General features: G+C 40.6%; 1 protein-coding gene across 1 annotated transcript in view; it reads right to left on the reverse strand.

The window, feature by feature from the left end:
* Positions 1 to 1,876: 1,876 nt before the first annotated feature.
* Positions 1,877 to 27,411, reverse strand: part of OSBPL10 (oxysterol binding protein like 10) — a gene marked incomplete in the record, with an annotated part of 178,161 nt that continues 152,626 nt past the window's right edge. Inside the window, 4 exon segments of the mRNA XM_034760842.1 lie at positions 1,877 to 4,318; positions 9,572 to 9,725; positions 12,195 to 12,377; positions 14,486 to 14,672. Of these exon segments, the coding sequence (XP_034616733.1) occupies positions 4,274 to 4,318; positions 9,572 to 9,725; positions 12,195 to 12,377; positions 14,486 to 14,672 (569 nt within the window).

Below are 27,411 nucleotides of genomic sequence, written 5' to 3' on the forward strand. Positions count from 1 at the left end.
ACCACCACTGAGCCCCCGTGCAGCCAGATGTCCCACACTTGGATCCTGCTGGACTGAGCCTGCCCACACGTGGTGCAGAAGGCCCAGCCCAGCCCTTGCACTATGTCAGGGGCAGCCTTACTGCCCAGTCCCTGTACCGGTGGAGGCTTCAGGGTGATCTCCTACCTCAATGTCTCTGCTCCCCACTCCCATCCTGGAGCCACTTTTATTTATTGACAAATAAAATTTGCTTAATTTTAAAATATTGTGTGCAGGATTTGAGGAGGGGGGGGTGCGCACAGAATTCCCTCAGGAGTAAAGTCTTATCTTTTAAAGTTATCAAAACATAAGTGGAATAGATCTTCCCACCAGATTTCTCCAGCTCATCTAGGTCACTCCTGCTTGTCCCTGTTGTTCATCCTACATAGACTTGAGTGAATATAGACTGTGATAGCATCAGTGCCACCCGCTGAGGTCTCAGTTTTGCCAGAATTGTTTAAGAACAGAGCTCAAGACTAGATCTATATAACAAAAGCTCCAAAGGAAATATACATCAGAACCAAGCTTGTCTGTCTGAGGCATGTCCATCTTCAGACCCATAGCAATGAAGCCATGTGCTGAAAAGAGCAGCTGGTTGTGCAATATGTGCTGTTGAGGCATCTTTGCCGCCAGTTTCTTTTTCTGATTCTCAGGCCAAGGTTGTGGTGTGTGGATTTTCAACAGCGGAAGAATATTTCCAATCTAAACTGTCTTCAGTGAAACTGAAAAAAAATTCATATTAGATTGTGTAAACTCTTTCTCCTCTTCGCGCCTCACATTTTTAATCATACAAAATTTGAGGGATTCTAAATGGTTTAGACCCAAAGTTTAAGTGTTGAATTCATATTTGTATTTGTTGGAGAAAATGCATCTACTGGTAATAGAAGGGCATGAATCTCATTATCCAGAGCTGCTGTTTGAATGTTATCTTTAAGAACTTATCAAGTTTCATGGGAGGAGCAGGAATCGATCTTGGCAAGGATTTTTTTTTTTTTTTACAGAAAGATACATTTAGTAATCTAACGAATGAATAAAAGTGATCTTCAGGAAGTTAGGATATTATCAAGGTTTATCTTTCTAAAGGTCTCCCAGTTGATCAACATAAGGCATGTTACCACCCCAAAATTAAGACTAATTGTTGGAGTCATTGCAAGAATCATCACCAGGGCTTCTCTGCACAGTTCACACCCCATCCTTACCTGCAGTTGGGTGGTGCTACCCCAGCCACTAGCTGCCACCTCTTCCCCCACATCTAGCAAGCCAGCTGTTTAAAATTAATTTAAAACAATATTCCCAGTTTGATATCATGCATTCTCAGCAGAAACACAAGATTTCAATGGAAGCAGATCCCATATGCAATTGAATGTGGTAAAGAAATATTGTACATCTACAGACCTTTGAGCAAATGGTGCCATTTTAACTCAATATTTCAATGGAAAGCAACAGCATCCAAACCACTAACTGAAAGAATCATTTATTGACAGTGATGTCACTTTATGTAATTTTAATTCACATAAATTGTGAAAGGAAGGCTAATCAGAAGTGACTGCCAGAGTATTTTAAAATTTTTAAACGATAAACTTACATTTTTTGGCTGAACAGTTCTACTTTAAGGAAGAAAAGATTGCATAGGTTCTACATGTGTGCATAAAAAAGGTAGATCTGAAACACGTTGAGAGTCACATTACATTTCAAAGTTTACACCAGCTACCCAAAAATTATTCGCTTGCAGGTGCAAGACAGACATTGAAATAACCTACAGAATAAGGCTGGTTACTGCTTAATATTCAAAATCTTGTCCTATCATTATGTAATACATAGAATATATATTTTATTTAATCAGAAAAAATAAAGTGAAGACACTTCTTGAATTTATTTTTGAAATCTGTTTTTGATTCAGATATTTCAAACATGAGCACTGTGCTTGCCTCACGGGATTTATTTTAGAAAGCAGACAGTGGTAACGGCATCCGAGGGTTCTTCACAGCATTAAAATACAATCAAAAGTTTTATCGGAGCATAAATGGAATAGTCTCGCCATGCGGTAATAAATAACCATGCAGAGAAGAAACCCTTAATAAATTAGAAGTCCAAAATTAGTTAAAATTCACCTTAAAATAAGAGCTACAGCATCTTCGTAGCATTGATAGTCATACCATGAATAAGGAAAGGTCCAGTCCTGCACTGCTAACAAACATTTGAGGTCTCCAATTCCTCTTTGTAATCAATGCATGGCCAAGTTCTTTGGTGTTTGAAAATTAAAGCTACAGTTTTGAGGGTGTACTCCAATTATGATCTGTTTAATTCTGCATTTTAGACTGTTCTTCATAATCCAATCGACGTTATAACTTGTTAATGTTTCCGGTTACTTACCAGACTAACCTCTTTAAAACAAGAGTGGCCCCAAGCAATATAAATGAGTTCCTGCAGACCACAAAGTATATGAATTCTCCTGAAGTTACCTGTAAGTTCATCTCTTATCACAGGGGCATCATTTTGACATAATAATTACAGAAAAGCATCCACTATACCTAAAAATAAAGCTTTCCTTACAAACAATATTTCTGTACATTAAAACTGATCCTGTACAGTCTACATTTCTTTAAAATAGGTTTTAAAACATTTAAGAAAAAAACCTAGATTTTTATGTGCAGAGAAAAGTACGTACAGACAGATACAATGTGGCTTTAAGAGATGAAGGACACTACAAGCTATTTAATAGAGATCTGAAGCTCATTAGGTTGAAAGATCTATTGAAGGCCAATTCCGAGTTAACAATGAATGATGCATTCAATTACATATACACCTGAGTACTGTATAACTTTCTGACTTATCTAAGTAACCTTAATATCTACCAAAAATAACTAACATAAAATGCTAGTTTGAGCACATGAACAGATGAGCAATGCGTCAACTAAATATATTTGTCTAGTATCTACAAGCAGCTGTATTAAGAAAGCAGACAAAAGGCACAAAATTAGCCAGTACTACTGAAAGTTAGGCATTCATGCTACTGAAAGTTAGAAATATAATGGTGTTTATAAGGGTCACTGTAAAAGTAAATTAAGCACTGAGCAGAAGTCAGTTTACTATATTTTGTCCATTACTGTACTTTCTCTTGAAAAATCGATACATCTCACTTTAACTGAAATGCAGCTAAGCGTTAATACACTGTATATTTTTAGAAGTTCACTTTCTTCGTCTCTCAGTGGTTTACTTACAAAGTAAAATCAAGCTATAGATTTTTACATTACAAAACAAATCACTGCCCCCAGTATTATTTTTTAATTTACTAAAGCCCTTATTTCACCATGAAGTAGTAGGTTAGCAAATAATGCCTGGTGTAAAAGTAGCATTTTCTGAGAAAATGTCACAAAGCAATCAGCAGGGCCTAAAAAAAAAGAGAAGAACCAAAAATACAGGACTGCTCAAAGCTATAACACAAGACTGATGGGCTGTAAAGCAGGTTCACCCAATGACATCGGCATTCCCTAGCATAACCACTGCCAGTGGTGTTTCACAGAGAGATCCCCTTTCCCACGGTCAAGGGGCTGACAAATGGCCTTGCAAAATATTAAGCATCTCTTTGGAATACAAACAGAAAAAAAAAGGGAGAACAATGGATTAGTACAAACAAGGTTCTTGCAATGGTATTGCTACTTTTTATAAGATGGCAAGAAATGCATGCTTATAAGTGAGTCACAAGGACAGAAAACATGCTCTTAAATCAATATCCCAAATGTATCTTGCTTAGGTCACTTGAAGTGAGCCATTTAACCACCATTTAGACTCTGAATGACTGCCAATGACAAGTCACATTTTATAAGTGCAAAATGTTTTTGGCAAAGTGAAAAATACAAAACCTCAAACTGTACTAATAAAAAAGTATTCTTAATTGCCAACATAGGGCCTGATTCCACAAGCAGACAACACACCGAACTCTCATTGACTTCAATGGAAGTTCTGTGCACATAATGTTTAAAGGATCAGGACCTTAATCATTGTTAGTGCGTGTATAACGTGTTTACATATATATAAACTCTGTGTGTGTGTGTGTGTGTGTGTACACACACAAAATGGCTGTTGAATAAACTTGAGCTTGTAGCTGTTTTGAGATTCATCAATCACAGTATATAGCTTCTTATTTGTATCTTGTTTTAACAAAGCTATTCAATGACACCTGAAGGTTATATACTGCATCATTTTAATGCTTCTAAGATGGGTTTGTTATGAGACAACAGTGCGTTCTGTCTTGTCAATGGGACTTCCAGAGGGGACTGAAGTATATCCAACCGTCACCCTGTAAGAAAATTAGGGAGATTTTACAAATTTTGCCATTCAATTTTTTAAAAAAGATATACAACACACTACTAAAACAGATTCAATAGAAGCTAAAGGAATACTGTCAAGATATGGCTGTCTGAAAACCCTGTACCTACTACAATTACAAATAACACATAAGACTGCTAAAACTAAATGGTTTTAGTGAAAGCCTTTTACACTTTGTTTTGTACAACAGACAACACTGCGTGTGTAGAGTGAGTTTCACCCGTGTTGAAAAAGTCCTTACAACTATCAGCAGTGGAAGATAAAAAACCTTAAAAATTACTTGACAAGAATGTTTTAGAAAAAATTCTAAGTTGTGCTAGCTCAATGGTGCTCTTATCAAAAACTGGAATTTTCTTAGTTTTTCTATTTTTGAAAAACTTGACAGTGCCTATTTAAACATGAAGTTGTTTTGAAAACAAGTATTTTCTTTGCATTTTATCATATTCTGCATCTGCAAAAGGAAGAGAATATTTTTACCTCATTTCCATTCCATACAAAGAATTAATCAACGGTGCCAGGAGTATTACTAGACATGGTTCAAAAATATCTTGCTCAAACGTCCACAAAAATTGTAAAAGGGCCTGAATATATTAGATCATATCCTACCCTCAATCTGCAGAACAACTTCCACCACTGATAATGGGGGCTGTAAATGGGAACTACAAGAATAAGGATTACCATTTAGTCTATAGTCACATATTTCAATACACAATTATTTGTAATATGCTAGAGCTCGGGATTTCATTATCCATACCCTTCTGGGTGTAGTTTCCTAACACTTAAAGCCTCTGGATCCAACTATCTAAAAAACCACTGAAGTAGTTTAGATGCATATTTTAAATTTTGTAAACAAAAAACACTAAAAATGTCAGTAACAGATAAGATGAAAAAACAGATCAATGTAATATTTTCCTCCACTTCTTTAAAAAAAGCTAAACATTTCTTTGCAATTGTGGAAACCCAAACAGCCAGCTTGAGCTAGGGCATCAGAACCAGAAAATGAAGTGACCAATCTAGTTTCATCATCCAAGATGAATAGAGTAAACATCGCAGAATTGTTAAAAATATTTACATGTAATAAACTTTCAATGGTATTAGTAACAGTGATTTTCTTCTCAATTGTCTGATTTTTGTCCTCCACTTTCCTTTTTAAAGTCACTGGAGCATCCAGACACTGCTGCTGACAGGGACAGTGAAATCCTAACACCCAGATCTAAAGGGCTTAACTGTTAATTCTTTCTTACTGTCCCCATCATGCAATGTACATGAATAATCCCATTGTGTCCAATGGTACTATTCACATAAGAATGTAAAAATGGCCATAGCAGTCAAACCAGAAGTCCATCTAGCCCAATATCCTGTCTTCCAACAGTGGCTGGTGCTAGATACTTCAGAGGGAATGAACAGAACAGGGCAATTATTGAGTGATTCATCCCCTATCCTCCAATCCCATCTTCTGGAAGTCAGAGGTTTAGGAAAACCCAGTTCATGGAGTTCCGTCCCTTGACTAATAACTAGTACATCTTGACTAATAGCTATTGATGGACCTATCCTCCATTAATGTGTCTAATTTTTTTAAATCCAGTTATACTTTTGACCTTCAGAACATCCCCTGGCAATGAGTTCCACAAGTTGCCTGTGCGTTGGGTGAAGAAGTACTTCATTATGTTTGTTTTAAACCTGCTGCCCATTAATTTCATTCAGTGACCCCTGGTTCTTGTGTTACATGAAGAAGTAAAGAACACTTCTTTATTCACTTTTCACCACACCATTCTTGATTTTACAGACCTCTAGCAAAAAGACAACTAAAGGGGGATATGATAAACTGAACAGTCTTTTTAATCTCTCTTCATATGGAAGCTGTTCCATACCCCTAATAATTTTTGTTGCCCTTCTCTGTACTTTTTCCAAATCTAAGTTATCTTTTCTGAGATGGGGCAACCAGAACTGCATGCAGTATTCAATATGTAGGCATACCATGGATTTATATAGTGGCATGATGGTATTTGCTGTCTTATTTTCTATCACTTTCCTAATGGTTCCTAACACTGTCAGCTTTTTTGACTGCCACTGCACACTGAGTGGATGTTGTCAGAAAATTATCCCCAGTGACACCAATATCTCTTTCTGTAGTGGCAACAGCTAATCTAGACCCCATCATTTTGTATGTATAGTTGGGATTATGTTTTACAATGTGCATTACTTTGCATTTATCAACACCGAATTTCATCTCAAATTTCATTTTGTTGCCCAGTCACCAGTTTTGTGAGATCCCTTTGTAATTCTTCAGTGTCAGTTTTGGACTTAACTATCTTGAGTAATTTTGTATCATCTGCAAACTTTACCACCTCACTGTTTATCCCATTTTCCAGATCATTTATGAAGATGCTGAACAGCATTGGTCCCAGTACAGATCCTTGGGGGACCCCACAATTTACCTCTCTCTACTGTGAAAACTGACCATTTATTCCTATCCTTTGTTTCCTAACTTTTAACCAGTTACTGATCCACGAGAGGACCTTCTCTCTTATCCCATAACTGCTTACTTTGCTTAAGAGCCTTTGGAGAGGGATCTTGTCAAAGGCTTTCTGAAAGTCCAAGTACACTGTATCCACTGGGCCACCCTTGTCCACATCTTGTTGACACCCACAAAGAATTCTAATAGATTGGTGAGGCATGATTTCCTTTTACAAAAGCCCTGCTGACTCTTCCCCAACTTATTATGTTCATATATGTAACTGATCATTCTGTTCTTTCTTATAATTTCAACCAAGTTGTCTGGTACTGAAGTTAGGCTTACTGGCCTGTTATTGCCAGAATCACCTCTGGAGCTTTTTTTAAAAATCAGCGTTATAAATTAACTATCAGCCAATCATCTGGTACAGAGGCTGATTTAAGTGATAGGTTACATATCACTGTAATTGTGCAATTTCATATTTGAGTTCCTTCAGAACTCTTGGGTGAAAACCATCTGGTCCTGGTGACTTATTACTGTTTAATTTATCAATTTGTTCCAATTGACACCTCAATCTGGGGGCAGTTCCTCAGATTTCTCACCTAAAAAGAATGGCTTAGGTTTGGGAATCTCCCCCTACCCTACATCCTCTGCAGTGAAAACCGATGCAAATAATTCATTTAGCTTCTCCACAATGACCTTATCTTCCTTGAATGCGCCTTTAGCACTTCAATCGTCCAATGGCCCCACTGATTGTTTGGGAGGCTTCCTGCTTCTGATGTACATTAAAAATATGTTGCTGTTTGTTTGTATGACTTTTATTAGTTGCTCTTCAAATTCTTTTCTGCCCTGCTTAATTATACTTTCATACTTGACTTGCCAGAGTTTATGTTCCTGTCTATTTTTCTCAGTAGGATTTGACCTCCAATTTTTAAAGCATGTCTTTTTGTCTCAAAACTGCCTCTTTCACTCTGTTTAGCAGTGGTGGCGTGCGTTTGGTTTTTTTGGTCCTCTTACTAGTTTTTTTTTCTTTATTTGGGGGACAGAGTCATCCATCTGCTGTCCAGAGTAGGAATCCCAAGAAGTGTGCTGCTTGCCTAGAGCTAGAATTGCCACTGAGACTCATCAAGGCCTTGGACTGCTACCCCTTCCTACTTATCAATGTGGGCATCAACGATACTGCCTAGAATGACCTTGAGTGGATCCCTACAGACTACATGGCTCTGGGAAGAAGGATAAAAGAGTTTGGGGCACAAGTGGTGTTCTCATCCATTCTTCCTGTTGAATGAAAACGCCCGGGTAGAAACTGTGTGGCTACTCAGGTGGTGTTGGCGAGAGGGCTTTGGCTTCCTCAACAAAGAGCTGATGTTCCAGGAAAGAGGATTACTTTGCTGGGATGGCTCCATTATCAACTACTGGGAAGAGCATCTCAAGACATCTGGCTAACCTGAGCTTTAATCTAGGTCCTAGTTACCATAGACTCTTCCATAAAGGGGAAGGGATGCAGATTGGGATAAGTAAAGAACATGTCAGAGATCTTTTAACCAACTTGAATGAATTCAAATCAGCGGGGCCACATGCTATTCACCTCAGGTTACTGAAGAAATTAGCTGAAGAAATCTCAGAGCCACTAGCAAGAATATTTACAAACTCATATGTGACAGGAGAGGTCCCAGAAGACAGGAGAAGTGCCCATCTTTAAAAAGGGGGGAAAGGAGATGATGAGGTACTATAAACCAGTCAGCCTGACTTTAATACCTGGGAAGCTACTAGAGCAATGTAAAAAACATTCAGTTTGCAAATACCTGGAGGATGAAGGGGTAATCGCTAGCAGCCAACATGGATTTATCAAGAAGAAATCATGCCAAACCAGTTTGATTTCCTTCTTTGACAGGGTAACTGATTTGGTGGATAGGGGGAATGTGGTGGACTTCAGCAAGGCTTCTGACAGTCCCACATGACATTCTGATAAGTAAGCTGGAGAAATGTGGACTTGACAGAACTACCATTAAGTGAATACATAATTGGTTAAACAACCACAAACAAAAAGTAGCTATTAATGGAATGATGTCAGATTGAAGGAAGGTCTCAAATGGGGTCTAACTGATCACCATATTTGAGGTCGGAAAGGAATTTTCCCCTAGGTCAGATTGGCAGAGAGCCCGGGGGGGGGGGGGGGGGGGGGGAGTTTGCCTTCCTCTGCAGCATGGGGCATGAGTCACTTGCAGGTTTAAACTAGGGTAAATTGTGGATTCTCTGTAACTTGAAGTCTTTAAATCATGATTTGAAGACTTCAGTAATTCAGCCAGCTGTTAGGGGTCTATCACAGGAGTGGGAGGTGCGGTTCTGTGACCTGCAATGTGCTAGAGGTCAAACAAAATAATCATGATGGTCCTTTCTGACCTTAAAGTCTTTGAGCCATTGCTGAGCATCAAGCTTTTTATTTTTAAATGGTCAAAAATATGGATTTAGATGTCTAATCACAGAGACCAAGTTTATAAAAATTCAGGCATAAATACATTTAACCGAAGGCAGGTAAAAGACAGCTTAAAAAGGAGAACAAGTTTTACAAAATCTAAAATAAATGTCTGATTGTTTTTTAGGAGTCACAGTTTGGAAAGATCAGAGAGATTTAGTCACAATCACAATGATACAAATCAAAAGCTGATTTTAATTGTTTGCACACACACACTCCTCACTGTACTGTGGAACTCCATTACATTCCTATCTTAAAGGAACAAAGAAATGCTTTGGTGTGATTCACATTACCTCGTTGGTAAAATATTTTGGTTTCCAGGGTGTATTAATAGCCACACGTTGCCTCTCCTCTGCTCGCTGCCTTTCCTCCAGGCGGTGCTTGTGCTCCGTTGCTGCATCGATATTGCCTTCTTTCAGGGAGTTGGTGACATGTTGCCAAAGATGCCTGAGTGATTGATCACAGATAAACACAGACAAAATAGAATGAGAACTCCTCAGCAACAATACAGTGCCTTGTAAAGAGAGATATACAATTGCAGGATAAACTTGCCAATTCTTTTTCATATAATGATGGTGTGTTCATCACATTAGACGTCAAGAATTATAACATTCAAAAACCAGTCGGAGAACACTTCAACCTCCCTGGTCGCTCAATTACAGACCTCAAAGTCGCAATACTCCAACAAAAAAACTTCAAAAACAGTCTCCAATGAGAAACTGCAGAATTGGAATTAATCTGCAAACTGGACGCCATTAAATTAGGCTTGAATAAAGACTGGGAGTGGATGGGTCATTACACAAAGTAAAACTATTTCCCCATGCTAATTTTTTTCCCCTACTGTTACTCACACCTTCTTGTCAACTGTTGGAAATGGGCCATCCTGATTATCACTACAAAAGTTCTTTTTCCTCCTGCTCATAATTGCTCACCTTAATTGATTACTCTCGTTACAGTTGGTATGGCAACACTCATTTTTTCATGCTCTGTGTGTGTGTGTGTATATATATATATAGCTTCCTACTGTATTTTCCACTACATGCATCCGATGAAGTAGGCTGTAGCCCGCGAAAGCTTATGCTCAAATAAATTTGTTAGTCTCTAAGGTGCCACAAGTACTCCTCGTTCTTTTTGTTCATTATCTGGCACTCTACTTGTACCATCTCAAACAGACTTTGAACTACACCTCTACCCTGATATAATGCTGTCCTCAGGAACCAAAAAATCTTACCACGTTATAGGCGAAGCCGCGTTATATTGAACTTGCTTTGATCCGCCAGAGCACGCAGCCCTGGCCCCCCGGAGCTCTGCTTTACCATCTTATATCCGAATTCATGTTATATTGGGTCGCGTTACATTGGGGTAGAGGTGTATCACTTTTTTAATCCTTTTCATTGTATTTTAAAGGACACTTAACTACTTTTACTGCAGTCATGGTTTAACATGTATATTGTTTATAATATTTTAAAGCTCAAAAATACATGTATTTTCCTCCTATTTAGCAAGTGTGAATTCTCTCACCCCATCGTATTAAACTATGGAGCTGATTTTCAAATGTGTTCAGCACTCAATATCTGGCTACTTCATTTAGGTGCCTGACTGGGAGCTGTTGGGTGCTCAGCTCTTGAAACCTTGGCCCCACATCTTCAAATCAACATGACAATTTTTGAGAACTGCTTTGTGTCCAGACCTGTGTGTAGTTCATTAATGAAGATATCGTGCAAAGTTTGACCTGTGCGCTGGTTGGCAGAGGAAGCTCACCGAAGCTCACCACAGTTCTTTTGCATCTGTTACTTTAAAAAGCTTCTACTTCTGAACTTAGGAAGATAAGATATCAAGGACAGTCCCTAGCAGGTTACAATTAACGTTCAGTTTAGAACCAAATTTGGTCCTTATCTGTTTGACAGTATGCATATGAATGAACCGTGTGTCTGGCTAGCAAAGAACCCAAATTCAGAGTGCAAATAGTAATGTTGTGCAACATGTAGCAATATGGACCAAAAGTTATCAGAACACTTAAGTTCTTCTGCTTCAGAGCATAACTTTTGTAATGTGTAATTTTCAGTGGTGTTTAAGTGAGTCATCATTTAAAATTTATTAAATTGTGACTATTCAGACAGAGACTGAGTATTTACAGTCCATCTGCTAGTGTTAAAAATAAAACAGATGCACATTGGAACTGCTGGCTTCCTCATTCACACTCATGTTTTTCTGGCTGGGATACAGCAAAAAAAAAATGCATTTATGAGAGAGGGAGCATGTCTATTAGCTAGAACATTTCTGACCAAGTGCACCCATTTGTAAAATGGATAGAATGTATTCATTCACTACAAGGTGAAGCTTCATTCATTCATGCTCTTTAAGACTCTCTCAAATGGCAATTAACAGGTGCGACATTATAATTGAATAAAATATTGGTCTTCTAGTGACAAATACATAGACAAATATTTACAGTAAATTCTAACACAAGTTCTCTGATATAGTGAGTCAAAAAGTCAGGTAAAAGGTGTGGATGCATGACAATTTTTTTAAAGTATTTTTATGCTGTGTACAGTCAATAGTTCTAATCTATAGCTGTGAGAAAGACATGAAATTGAATATGTAGAAATGACAATTTAGCAACTACTCACAATGAAGCAGACATAGAAATTGCATTGATTACCTTTCATTTTTAAACTTTATGAAATCCGCACTAGCATTTTTCATTTAATAACTGAACAGCAGTTATATTGCAGTTTATGTATCAAAAGTAGCTCTGAAAAATCTGTGTATGCAGCTTTCCCTACTCTCTGCCTATAAGAATTTATACTACCCAAAACAAGACCCTTACTGAATCACACATGAATATACAAAGGTTGCTTCCATATTAAGTTTTTGTCCAAGCTTCATAAACGGTTATGATGTCCATAACCTCACCTTGATTCAAATGGACCTTGTTTTGCTATTGGTCTAATCTTTTTTCGGATAACGGGCAGGTTGGTGGTGTCAATCACTTTGGTTTCTCCATTGCTGTACGTAAATTCCAGTGTGCCATTCCATTCTCCTTGTGCCTTACACACGATGGTATTGGTGGGATTGTGTTTCACTTCTGCTGTAACCCTAATTCCAATATGACAAAAGCCACAATAAAATATACAGTTTATCTTAGTGCCACCATATTAAAAGGACTATAATCCACTAAATTCAAACCGGAACAGGTGCACACAAGAGCTACTAGGATGATCTGAGGAATGGAAAAACTACCTTATGAGAGGCGACTCAAAGAGCTTGGCTTGTTTAACCTAACCAAAGAAGCTGAGGGGAGATATGATTGCTCTCTATAAATACATCAGTAGAAGAAATACCAGGGAGGGAGAGGAATTATTTAAGTTCAGCACCAATGTGGACACAAGAACAAATAGATATAAACCAGCCATCAACAAGTTTGGGCTTGAAATTAGGCAAAGGTTTCTAACCATCAGAGGAGTGAAGTCCTCGAACAGTCTTCCAAGGGGAGCAGTGGGAGCAAAACGTCTAACTAGCTTCAAGACTGAGCTTGATAAGTTTATGGAGGGGATGGCATGATGAGACTGTCTACAATGGTATGTAGCTGATCTGCGACTGGTAGCAGCAAATATCTCCAATGGCCGGTGATGGGACACTAGATGGGGAGGGCTCTGAGTTACTACAGAGAATTCTTTCCCAGGTGTCTGGCTGGTGGGTCTTGCCCATGCTCAGGGTCTAACTGATCGTCATATGTGGAGTCTGGAAGGAATTTTCCCCTGGGTCAGATTAGCAGAAACGCTGGGGGGGTTTTGTCTTCCTCTGCAGCATGGGTTACTTGCAGGTTTAAACTAGTGCAAATGATGAATTCTCTGTAACTTGAAGTCTTTAAACCAGGGATGGCAAACTTTTTGCCCCGAGGGCCACATCGGGGAATAGAAATTGTATGGTGGGCCATGAATGCTCACAAAATTGGGGTTGGGGTGCAGGAGGGGATGAGGGCTCTGGTTGGGGGGTGTGGACTCTAAGGTGGGGCTGGGGATGAAGGATTTGGGGTGCAGGAGGGTACTCCCGGCTGGGATCGAGGTGTTTGGAGGGTGGGAGGGAGATCAGGGCTGGGGCAGGAGGTTGGGGCTTGGGGACAGGCTCAGGGGTGCAGACTCCAAGTGGCGCTTACCTCAAGCGGCTCCCAGAAGCAGCAGCATGTCCCTTCTCTGGCTCCTATGCAGGGGCACGGCCAGGTGACTCTGCACACTACCCAATCTGCAGGCACTGCCCCTGCAGCCCCCATTGGAGTGTTGGAGGGGGCCATTGCAGGACCATGCCGTGGCTTCCGGGAGCCACGGGGAGCAGCCCCCGACCCTGTACCCCAGCTGGAGTGGGGCAAGCCCCAGACCCCACTCCCCAACGGGAGTGCACGGGCCAGCTTAAAACGGCTCGTGGGCTGGATCCGTCCCATGGGCCGTAGTTTGATTTGAAGACTTCTGTAATAGACCCATAACTTCTGGCTGAGTTACTGGAGTGGGTGAGTAAGGTTCTGGGCCTTGCAATGTGCAGGAGGAGATCGGAGTAGATGATCATGATGGTCGCTTCTGACTTTAAAGTCTATGAGTCTGAGTGTCCAAGCAATTTTAAAAATCAACTGCAAACAGATATGTTTAAATTACAAACAGAAATCTGACTTTGCTGCATCAAAGAGAGCAAGTGCAGACTGTGTGGTAGATCTGTGCTGAGATATTCCAGCCATAGATCTTCTAGCATAGCTGTGGCTTGAGTTAAAAATACACATCTGTCTGGGTTTTCAGCGCTAACTCAGAATTTGTTTGCTATAGTGGACTGAAGAGAGACACTTAACATTGTGTTAAAAATACATCCAGATATTAAAGCTCAAAATCCGACAGCCCAGAACCTTAACATTGTTACATACTAATGTGAAAGGTCCCAGATTCAAAGTATCTATATTTGTTTTTTTTCAAACCTACAAATCACATTTTAAACCATTTTTTTTAAATGGAAAAGCTGTAATGAAGTGCTGGCAGATGCAAGAAGGTTTTGTTTTATTTTTTAAAACATTTTATAAATTCAATTTGGCTTTTGCCTATTAATTACACACAAACACACCCACTCAATTTTACAGTAATAAATACAGAAAACTGAAAAGTTTTCAAGTACACTCTAACATACAGTACAAAAGGAAGCAACCCATTAGACAGCAGCTTCAATACCTGTGAACTTTTCCTCCATAGAAAGGCTTGGTGTGGAATGTGACAGTAGCAGAATAGCCAGTCTTGGCACAGTTAATACTGATTTTACCTCCAAGCTCCACCCATGGAATGGTAAGTATAGAACGTGCATAGGCACTAGGCAGAGTGAACACATATTCTTCCTCATGTTCCATTAAGTAAAGAACACCTAGGAGAGAAAGGTTGGAAAGTGAAATGATACTAGTGTACTGATGAGAACATGCAGCCACTGGCCAATTTCTACCAGCAAACGGTAATTCACACAGTCAGAGTAATAGGAGACCCTCATCATGAAGTCAGAGTGCCTCTACCAGTAAGCCTCCCTCAGAAGAAATCTGGCTCAAACATAAAAAGATATGGTTTCAGTTCTGAATGTTAACCAAGTGATACTTCAAAATGATACAGGATAATTGTATTTGCTGATAACATAGATTATCAATAAAACATAAGTACAAACTGGTAAGACCAAGGGGGAAAAAAATCTCATAAGAGCCAACTCAGTAAGTCTGAACACTTTGTAGCTCCCTCTATCCCCATTAAAAAAAAAAAAGCTCTTTTGGGAGAAAGAGCCCTAAGAAGAGTGGTCCGGGGAAGGAAGTCCCCTAGAACTTTGCTCTCTCAATATAACAGACTTTCTCCCATGCATTTTTTCTAGGCCCCGCATCCAGTAATAGAATGCACGCTAGCCCACTTACGGAACACATTCACCCTTGCCACTCCTCTCAACTCTGCTCTCCCCTTTGATTTGATTCTTTTCTATATGGGGTCTAATGCTGCCCACATTGCTGTAGTATTTGAATGCCTTCCAGGAGGACATTAAATGACGTAACCAAACATCTGCCACATGGAGTTCATTCTTTCTCTCAACCTCTCCCCAGAAGAAGCCTGTGTGCAATGCAGTGCCCTTCTGTTCTCCTTGGGAACCTACCTGGTGCTGCCACCTGATCCCACCCCGCTGCACTAGTTTGCTCTTCTCTTTGCTGCACGTGTGACTTCTCTGTGGCAGCTGGAGCAGCACTTTGAATCCATCTGGCTCCAGTGAGAGGCTAGCAGCAGCAGGGTGCAGGAATCTTCACAGCTAGCTAAGGAAGCTGGCTGCTGCTCCCTGCCTGGTCAGAGGATCTCTGTGTCTGAGGCTTGGTTCACACTACCCACCCCTGCTGACCTAGCACCCGGTGTAGAGTGCGCTATATTGACAGGAGGGCTTCTCTCACCAACACAGATACCACCTCTTGGGGGGGAGAGAGGGGAGTATCTATGCTGACAGGAGAAATTCTCCCGGCAGCATAGGTAGCATCTTCACTAAGCGCTGCAGCTGCACCACTGTTAGTGTAGACAAGCCCCGAGCCTCTACCACCACAATGAGTGGTTCTGTCCCATCATAACTGTGGGTGGGTTTTCAAAACAAAGGACATTGGTAAAGTACAGCAAATAGGAATGTGAACAATACAAATATATGCTGCATACACTGCACATGAATTCTGCAACACCAAATAGCCTGGGTCCAACAGGAGATATTGTCTCACTCACCTTGTCTCACCAAATACCCTTACATTTCCTAAGCTGAACTGCTCAGTCATCAAAAATAAAGTTAGTTCTATCAACTTTGATTTTAATGTCTCTTATTTTTCATTTTAATAGCTTCCTAGGAGCCAAAATGGTGGCTTTGGGGGGAAAAAAATTCTTTGCAACAGAGATTTAAAAAAATAACCTACCACACCACTACATACTTAGAATTCAGAGGATCTTTCACCATCAGATATACCGCTACCTTGATATAACGCCACCCGATAGAACACGAATTCGGATGTAACGCGGTAAAGCAGTGCTCCGGGGGGGGGGCTGCGCGCTCCGGCAGATCAAAGCAAGTTCAATATAACGTTATTTCACCTATAATGTGGTAAGATTTTTTGGCTCCCGAGGACAGCGTTATATCGAGGTACGGGTGTAACAGTTTTAATGCAAATTGGATGTAAAAACCTTTACAATATCTGTTGAGCTATGGAACTGTATTAGTATGAGCCATTTTCCTCGCAGTACTGGGGAAAGTTCACAACATAAAAAATAAATTAGTAATTCATTTTTGCCAATATAAAAATATATTCTCAGTACAGGATATAAAGACAAACCTAAACGATTCAGAGTTTAAAAGGAGTTCTGCTATAGCATTATTTAAAACATGGTACTCCAAACCATTGGACTAGGTAGAATAAAGAGCTTAGTCACTTCAAGACTGGACGTGTTCCCAGAGGCACGTAAACGTCTTTAGCAAACCATCATTGCTTTCTGCAGCTGCTCTTGTTCCTTTTGTACACTCAACCTGCCAATAATGAAACAGCCAACACCTCTATTCCCCAAGTGAGTTTGACACAAATGACCTGGAAAATGTATGGAAGGTGGGACAATGCAACAGAACAAGCACAGGAGAGTGATGGAGTAAACTATTTTTAACCCTTTGCATTGGATGGTCTAAAGTTTCCACTTTGCATGCTGCAATCTCAGCACCACCATGAATAAATACTGACAGTATGGAAATAAGAATGAACACCCGCTTAACAAGCAAGCTGTGTGTGTAGCTTTTTGGGTGGGGGGGGGGGGAAGGGGAGAAGTGCTATTTTTTTGGCTAAGCCTCATTGGGTACGTCTACACAGCAAAGAAAAACTTGCAGCTGTATGTGCCAGCTGGCGCGGGCTGTGGGGCTTTTTCATTGCTATGTAGACTTCAGGGCTTGGGCTGGACCCCCCAGGCTCTAGGACCCCGCAGGGTGGGAGGGTCCCAGAGCTCGGCCGCCAGCCCAAGCCTGGAAGTCTACGCAGCAATGGAACAGCCCTGTAGCCTGAGCCCCACGAGCCTGAGTTGGCTGGCATGGGCCAGCAGCCGGTTTTTCTTTGCGGTGTAGACATACCCATTGTTTGTGTGTGCAGGAACACCCCATTCCAAAACGCTACAACAAAGCTGAAGTACATACTTTGCTTAGAACGATTACAGGAAAGTTTACATGGGAAGAAATCACCACCATCACCACACTGAAAATGTGCCAGGGAATCGCAGTTGGCATTCCTGTACCTCCTATTAGTGACGGCCTTATTGCTGAAGAATTACATGCCTAAGCTGCAGCATAAACGCAAACCAATGTACGACCAATAAATCGGCATTAAAGCAAAGAGGACTTTCATATTAGCTTAACCAACAAAAAAAGCAGCTTAAATTTTACAGACATTAGCATCATTGTAATTTTTAAGCCATACTTAACGTATCTTCCATAATTTTCTCTGACTACTTGTAAAACTCCAGGTTGGCTTCCCATTTCATCAGATTCTGTTTAATTGGGTAAAGCAATGAAAGGTATTTTATTAGATGGAGCCTCACATACAACAGGTGATAGTGCCTCAGTTATTTTCTGTCCCAATAAGAGTCCAAACATTGGCAATTTAGGCCCAGGTCCTCGACAGTATTTAAGTGTCTAACTTCCATTGGAATCAGACACCTAAAAACCTTTGAGGATCTGGGCCTTAGTCTCTCTCTCTCTCTCTTCCCTCCTCGTACAGGCAAGTAGCTTTATTTACAAACACTTTTTTTGCCCATTTAAGTTTGAGCCCAACCCCACCAACTGGCAAAGATTTTCACAGTGTGTACAACAGTCCTGAAGTCCTGCCCCAAAGTTTGACACTAATTAGTTATTGCAGAGACGCACCTGAGCACTCTGCAGTGGCTATTTTAAAATAAAAAAATGCTTTCATTGATGCATTGTGAAAGATATCTTCCTTCAGCCCCTTTTCACAACACCCACGAGAGCGTTTTAAAATTATAAGGTTGCAAACAAATAAGGACCTACCTACTAATCTTTTTGGCATAAATCCCTCGAAACACTCTGTATTAATGCAGAAGGAGAAGTGGTCTGAGCTCCCAATTTAAGGGTAAAATGCGATGTTTCAGTAAGGAGACGATCAATCAGAAATGCCTGTTTTATAATTCCCTTGCACAATCACATGCATTTCACAGTTCATCCATTCTGCAAAGGGCCTCTCCCTATTTGGACTTTCAGTCTGCTGTGCTGAGCACAAGTACAGTCTTCTTCAGGATTATTAGCTTACAGTTCTGCTTCAAGTCTATCCCCTGCATTGTAGACTAATTTCAGTCCTTAAGAATTTACACTAAAAATTGTTAGTACCACCCATTGGTGACACTCTCCATAATGGTATCTGTGACGGGTTGGATCACAGCTGCCACCCAATATACCAAGACTACCCCTGCTCCTGTTTTCCCTGCCAGGTCAGGACTCCAGCACCCTGCCTTGCTGAGCCAGACACTCCTGTCTGCTCCAACACAGACCCAGGGTCTGAATTACCTGCCCCAAAGCTGCAAGTTTACCTGAAAACAGCTCACAGAAGTGTGCTTGTCTATAGCTCTCAGATGCCCAACTCCCAACGGGGTCTAAACCCAGATAAATCCGTTTTACCCTGTATAAAGCTTATGCAGGGCAAACTCATAAATTGTTCGCCCTTTATAACACTGATAGAGAGATATGCACAGCTGTTTGCTCCCTCAGGTATTAATACATACTCTGAGTAAATTACTAAATAAAAAGTGATTTTATTAAATACAGACAGTAGGATTTAAGTGGTCCCAAGTAGTAACAGACAGAACAAAGTAAGTCACCAAGTAAAATAAAATAAAATGCGCAAATCTATGTCTAATCAAACTAAATACAGATAAGTTCCTCACCAGTTACAGAATGCTCCCTTTTACTGGCTAATCTCCTTTTAGTCTGGGTCCAGCAATCACTCACACCCCCTGTAGTTACTGTCCTTTGTTCCAGTTTTCTTCAAGTATCCTGGGGGGGGGGGGGCGGGGTGGAGAGTAGGGTTACCATACGCCCGGATTTTCCCGGACATGTCCGGCTTTTTGGGCCTTAAATCCCCGTCCGAGAGGAAATCCCAAAAAGCCGGACATGTCCGGGAAAATAGGGAGGGAGGGCCCGGCAGTGCTCGGGGTCGGGGCTGGCGGTGCGGGGCCGGACGGTGCTCGACTGGGGGCGGGGGCTGGCGGTGCTTGGCCGACGGCTGGCCTGGGGCTGGCAGTGCTCGGCCGGGGGCCAGCGCCCCAGGGCCCGAGCCAAGCCGGGCAGGAGATGCTGGGGCCAGAGCCTCTTGGCCTGGGCCGGCCGGCCGTTAGAGGGAGCCGCTCGGCCGGACTGGGCCGCCCCAGCCCCAGCTTACCTGCTGCCTCCCTGTTTCAGGTTTCCCACGAACATTTGATTCGCGGGAAGCAGGGGGCGCAGCGTTCAGGGGATGGGGCAGAGTTGGGGTGGGGACTTTGGGGAAGGGGCAGGGAAGGGGCGGAGCTGGGTCCCCGTAGAGTGTCCTCCTTTTTCAAAATTAAAATATGGTAACCCTAGTGGAGAGTTCCTTCTTTAGCCAGCTGAAGACAAAATGGAGGGGTCTCCCACAGGTTTAAATAGACTTTCTCTTGTGGGTGGAGAGCCCCCTCCTCCCTCCTATGCAAAGTCCAGCTCCAAGATGGAGTTTTGGAGTCACCTGGGCAAGTCACATGTCCCTGCACGACTCAGTCTTTACAGGCCGAAGCCATTGTCCACATGGTATCTTGTATGTCTCCAGGAAGACTTCTTATGTGGATTGGAGCATTCCAAGATGCATTGTTCCCCAAGTGCTTCCTGATCAGGTACTTAACCTTGCAAATTCCTTCCTAAAGAAACTGATCAACTGCCTCCCAAAGCTTACTTAGAAACCAAGCAAGTATACAGCCCATATTCTTAACCTCAAGTAGAAAATGATATATGTGTACAGATAGGATGAATAGATACAGTAGACCATAACCTTTACGGAGGTATATTACATGGCACAGGCAGCACTAAACATATTCCAGTTATGTCATACGTACATTTATAAGCACCCCCCCATAAAGCCTTATGCGGTACACTGTCACAGTATCCATGCTAGAAAACAACATCAGTGAAGAGCTAGAATTTAAAATATTGTACAAGACCAGCAATTTCATGAGCAGAGAATAACTAGCTTTCTGCATATCATTTTAGTCTGTCACTTCTTAATGCAGCTACTTCAGTCTGACAGTGGCTAATAAAAGCAAAATAAATGAGTATCGGGGAAGAAGAAGGGGAGGGATTTATTAGTCTCAGAAGTATTAATGCAGCTGATAAAGGTAGCCCACGGCTTTGCTTTCTGTTCCCTTTTTTTAAAACAAGTGGCAGCTACAATTATGAATACAAATAAATAAGAAGTTTGGGAAAAACAAACCTGAAGCCATTTATAAGAACAGTTCTCAGACACACTATCCATGGAATCTAAGGGTAACATTTTCAAAAGCGACTAAGGCTCTTTTGAAAATTTTACCCTAAATCTCCTATGCATTTATCCCAGTAGGGAATCGTAGCACATATCACAAAAGAAGAAATGCAAACTCAATAGCATTAAACTGATGAAGGTCAATTTCTTTTCTAAGAACATGATCTACTACAGGTTGGCTCTCCAGTCTTCATCAGTGCAGTTGTTCCATTGGCAGGACTGTGACATGGGAATAAAAATACACAATACTGATGGTTCACTGCTTCCTGAGAATGGTTCCACAATTTCAGTCTGAACTGCTGCAGTTTCCTCTTGCATAGGCTGGTCTCTGGGGTTAGCCTTATACAGAAAGCCAGGAGACCCAGCAGTTTGATGCAAACTCTGATCAGAGGATGAATGTAATGCATCCTGACTGCCCTCTTTTCCATAGGGAAGATTTTAACTATGGTACTGTCAATGTAAATTTTTAGATGAGTGATTGTCTAGGGACAGTTTTCTTTAGGGAGATGATAAAATTGTAGTCATCACGGTACTAAGAGCCTTCTGTGTAGCCATTTTAGAATCTGATTGGGATAATCCCAGATCAGTATGTGTGCACATTTCCTGGGTGCTGATGCACACAATCATCCATCACCAATAACCCTGAGCTGATGAGAGGCTAAAATGGGAGATCACATGGAAACCTCAGTAATTTTTATTGGCATTGAGACAGGTATCTCTCGTCAGAACTGTTACTTGGATATGATATGAGATTTCTGGATATGATAAAACCTGAGAGACAATCTCTTAACCTTTATCTAGACATCCCCATGCAGAACAAATAACATCCTAGAAAAGGACTGTGACAGAGTGCTGAGAACCAGCAGCTGAACCTGCACTCTGGTCACTGCAAATCGAATTAGTTCCCCTGGAGAGGGCCTGACTGAGGGAAGGAATAGCTAATTACTAGGTCAACCTGGGCTGAGCTGGCCAGCACTAAGGAGCTAATTAGCCCATTAACTGCAAGAGTAGAAAAGGAACACAGGGAGGAAGTGTAAGTGACCTGGAGACTATACAGTATATTTTTGGCTGACTAAAATCAAGGGAAAGCTAGATGAAATTACTATAAAGTGGGTGCACAACTGGTTGAAAAACCATTCTCAGCAATTATCAATAGTTGGCTGTTAAACTGGAAGGAGGACATATTTACTGGGATCGCACAGGAGTCTATCCTGGATCCAGCACTAGTTAATATTTTTACTAATGACTAATGATATGGAGTAGAGAGTATGCTTATAAAATCTGCAGATGACACCAAGCTGGGAGAGGTTGCAACTCCTTTGAAGGACAGGATTAGAATTCAAAATGACCTTAACATATTGGAGATTTGGTCTGAAATAAACAAGATGAAATTCAATCAAGTGCAAAGTACTTCACATAGGAAGTAAAAATTCAGTGCACAAATACAAAATGGGTAACAACTAGCTAGGTGGTAGTACCGCTGAAAAGGATCTTCGGGATATACTGGATCACAAACTGAATATGAGCCAACAATGTGATGCAGTGCAAAACAAGGCAAATATGAATTTGGGATGTATTAACAGCAGTGTTGTATGTAAGAAACAAGATAATTGTCCCATTCTACTTGGCACTGATGAGGCCTCTGCTAGAGTAATGTGTCCAGTTTTGGGTGGATGTGGACAAAGTGGAAAGAGTCCAGAGAAGAGCTACAAAAATGATAAAAGGTTTAGAAAACTTGACCTATGAGGAAAGGTTCAAAAAGCACACAAAACACATTAAAGGTTGTTATAAAGAGGGCAGTGATCAATTATTCTCCACATCTACCAAAGGATAAGAAGTAATCCCCACAGTCTGTAGCAAGGTAGATTTAGAGTTTTTTCCTAATAACTAACATAACTATAAGGATAGTTAAGTACTGGAATAGGGATCCCAAGGGAAGTTGTGGAATCCCTATCACTGGAAGTTTTTAAAAACAGGTTAGAAAAACACCTGTCAGGGACAGTCTAGGTATGCTTGGTCCTCAGCATGGAGAAGGGAGGAAGGACTACATGACCTCTTGAGGTCTCTTCCAGCCCTTGAGTTCCTATCCTGCCAATCCCCTACCAATGCTGTACTTTGTGAACTGATTTTCCTACAATACATATTGATGAAATACACAGATGAGATGCTAGGTCAATAGTGCAATAATTAACTGCAGAAGAGACATGTGCAATTTAATGCTTTCCTCTGATTGTTCAGGGATCAATATGAACAACAAATAATTCGGGGTCATCGATGGCCTAAAGCAGTTTCCTAATGTAACAGGCTCCTCACACTTCATCTATGTTATTCATTACGTCTGTTAGACATAGGGTGACCAGATAGCAACTGTAAAAAAACAGGATGGGGGTGGGGGGGCAATAGGCACCTATATAAGAAACAATCCCAAAAAACGGGACTGTACCTTTAAAAACAGTACATCTGGTCACCCTAGTTAGATGGGGACTAAATGTTTGTTCTGATTAAGGCATACATGGCTGCGGTACATCAACAGCTACAATGATTCACACTGTGAAATCATGAAATAGTGGCACACTAGAATCTCACTCCTATGGTCTCATGAGTGTTTAAATCATTTGTGCTACATTGTTTGACAATCATTGAGGAGATCTATCTAAAATATATTCAAATTGGAAAAAGCACAGAGAAGGCCAACAAAAATGATTAGGGTATGGAATAGCTTCCATATGAGGAGAGATTAACAAGAGTGGGATTGTTCAATTTGAAAAGAGACAACTAAGGGAAGATATGAGAGAGGTCTATAAAATCATGAATGGTGTGGCGAAAGTGAATAAGGTGGTGTATTTAGCCATTTACATAACACAAGAACTATGGGTCACCTGATGAAATGAACAGACAACAAATTTAAAACAAACATAAGGAAGTACTTCTTCACATAACACACAATCAACCTCTGGAAATCATTGCCAGGAGATGTGAACGGCAAAAGTATAACTGGGTTCAAGAAAGAATTAGATAAGTTAATGGAGAATAGGTCCATCAATGGCAATTAGCCAAAATGGTCAGAGACGCAACCCCTTGTCCAGGTGTCCCTAAGACTCTGACTGCCAGAAGCTGGGACTGGAGGACAGGGAATGGATCACTTGAAAATTGCCCTGTTCTGTTCCTTCCTTGTGAAGGACCTGGCCATGGCCGCTGTCAGAAGACAGGACACTGAGCTAGATGGAAAAAGGAAAGAGCTTTGAAATCCTGGGATAAAATATATTGTAAATACAAAATTACTACTACTGCTAAACTACTACTAATTTTTAAGCTAACTCCAGCTGTCTGAAACATTTAACTATAAAAGCCCCACCATCCTGCTAAATTAAGAGTCATTTACTCCCATGGAAGTATGCATTACAGGAGCTGCAAAACCCACATCAGATTATTTATTCACTGCTACTATCTGCATTCCCTCAGAAAAGGGTGTAACATCCCTTGTATCAAATCCTTCACAAGTTTTAAAGCTTCCTTTTAATTTTTAAAGTATCACCTAGAAATATAGACATCTTTTTTTTAAAGTTAGCAGCCATCTGATAATGTAAAACAAAGAAACATATAACCCACAACAAAAGTTTCAACCCTATATTCTTCGTAAAATTAACCAATAAACCTAATGCATAGGGCTATCAATTCTGCATCTTCATGAATTTTGCTGCCTTGCAACAAAACAATACATCCCAATATGAAAGGAACCTCAATGATTCTATGCTAGACAAACATTGCCTTTTCACTAAAATATGCTCAGATTTTCTGCCCAATGAAATGTCTGTTTGGTGGCTCTTTGCAACATATAAAACTGTATAATTTAAGAAACAGTTACTTTTGCTCCCCCCATCCTTGCAAATTTAAATCCCAACGCCATTCTATTTCATCACATCCTCTTTTTTCTTTCCACTAAAACATCAGCTGTCATTAACCAAATCTTGGTATTGTGGAAACATCAATTTTTATTTGCAATGCACCTCTGCTACTCTCATTCAGAGTGACCTTTTAGGTAAGGAAACTGCTAAACTGGTTACACTGTACAATGGTTTCATCAGGTAAAGCACTTTCTAGGTGAAAGCTGAGACACCTCATTTCACTTGTAAACCACATTCAGAGATGATGGGATAGCACAGAAAGCAACTGTGCACATGGATTTCCAGCAACATCGCCTCTTGCATGCTGATTTCTATCACTCTGTGTGTTCGGCTCATCTGGTTAATATTTACATGGAACAAAGAAACAAGACAAAAAACCAACACCACAACACTGGATGGCCTTTGCCATCTCCAGACTGGATGTTGTAGAGTCAAAATACTCACCTACAGCATTTGTATGAAGGGATCTTATGTCATTAAACCTCACACTTATTTAAATTCACATAGAAGCTTCTGTATTTCCATATTATTATTCTTTAACATACAGACTTATTCTTGTTTTAAAATAGTAATGAAACATCCTCGCCCTCCACAACAATATTATTGCGATGAGCTGCAAGGAAGAGGTTTCACAATAACCATGGGAATATTATCAATGTATTCCTGACACAATCTAGTTCCAAAATTCATTATACACTATGCAAATAGGCAACAGCAGTGCAACAAATCTCTCGGCAGTCACCAACAGAAACAGTCACTATGTGTTCAGAGTCAAGGCTGTTAAATACATCCTGGTTTTATGTGTTCTTCAACGCACGGGTCATAACATAGTTACAGGATGAAATACAATCATTCTGTTAAATATAGCAAGATGATGTTTGCTATCTACTGTACAACTGTCTGAATCTTGAAGTATAGCAAAATTATTTCAACTGTCTAGTGCACTGTCTGAAATAGATGCTTCTCATACACCGAAAAAAACCTTCTCTAAATTTAGGTATATTCGGTACCTGTGGAGAAACCTGTGTATTAACTTAAAACTATTCAAAATACAGACATAGGTCAAATCTGAGATTTGCAAATACAGGTATTTGCAAATTGCAAATACAGGTATTTGCAAATTGCAAATACAGGGGAAATTACCTTTCCAACAACATACTGCAAAATCTAAAACTCCGAATAGTCAAGTAGAAGTTCAAAGACAACTCCCTTCCCCTCCAAACACACACACACCACTTTTTAAAATATCTGTTAATGCATATGACACGTTTCATTCCACATTCTTTATGAAAATATGCTTATGATATGAATACGACATAACTGAGATATACTTTATGCAAGATGGCTCATGTGAGATATCATTGGAAAGGTTATGATTTATTGAATGTGATTATCAATTTGTATGCCTGTATCATTTCTGTATCTGAAGTTAGGAATATTGACTATGTATCTATATTTCAACTATGTTACTTTGGGTGATGCCCACTGCTAACACTTCAGGTACAACAATGGAAAAGCCAGACAGGGCTCATGGCCAATCAGCGAGGACAATGGACTGTAGAAAGGGACTCATGAACGCTGTAATCCTACAGAGTCAGGTGGTCTTGTCACCTGATACTAAACATTACCAGGGACTTCTTGTAACTTTCCACTGGAAGAGAAAGGGGGTCAAGTTTGGGAAACAAAGGATTCCCGCCTCATGTAAGTCCTATTTAAGGGTGGGGAGGAAGGCAACCAGGACTCTTCCTCTCCATGGCCTGTCTGCCCAAGAAGAAAGACTGGAAAAGCCATGTGAAGGGAAGGAGGGGGGAGAAGTCCAGACGGGGGGGGGGGGGGGGGGGGGGGGGGGGGGGAGGAGAGGAGTCCAGCCTGAAAAGGAATATAACTGGAACTCTGAACCACAGAAACTTTGCAACCTGCCTGCAACAATATCTAGGGTGAGAAATATTATTTGTAACCAATTTCTTTAGTGAAACTAGATTAGTTTGCATGTTTGATTTCATTTGCTTAGTAATCTGCTTTGTTCGGTTTGTTACCCCTTTTACCACTTAAAATCTGCCTTTTATAGTTAACAACATTTGTTTTGTTTATTATTAAACCCAGTTTCTGTAATTTCTAACTTGGGAGGGTGGGGGGAGAAGTTGTGCATACCTTCCTCCACATTGAGGGAGGAGGCAGATTTCATAATATATCTTTGGGTCTGCACTCCAAGGGAGGTGGACACCCGAGTGCTGGGACAAGTCCCTTAAGCTGAGCCTTCCCAGAACTGATCTCATTGTCTGTTTCATTCTGCAGTGGAGCAGACTTAATAGCCTGACTCAGCAAGACAGGTAAAAAGGGTGCTCAAATTGGCATAACAGGCGGGCTCAGGAGTATCTCAGCACATCAGGTGGCCACCTAATGTTGCATGTCTGGAACTTCTGGGAGACTTCAACAGTCCCCCTGCCAGCCACCCCAAATCCTGAGAGCACCATGTGCACTGACAACAAGTAGGCTAAATCTTCTGACCTACCGTGATTTATCACAGGTGCTTTCATTAGTATTTAATACAGAAATGAAGGCTATGCCTACATAGGGATACTCAGGGAAGTTAATCCAAATTAACTCAGAGGTGTGAATTTATAGCAGTTAGTTAGTTACTGTATTAAACCCCTATGCATTAAAATGGCCTTAATTCAGT

The sequence above is a fragment of the Trachemys scripta genome, chromosome 2 (assembly GCF_013100865.1).
Source record: "Trachemys scripta elegans isolate TJP31775 chromosome 2, CAS_Tse_1.0, whole genome shotgun sequence".
NCBI lineage: Eukaryota > Metazoa > Chordata > Testudines > Emydidae > Trachemys > Trachemys scripta.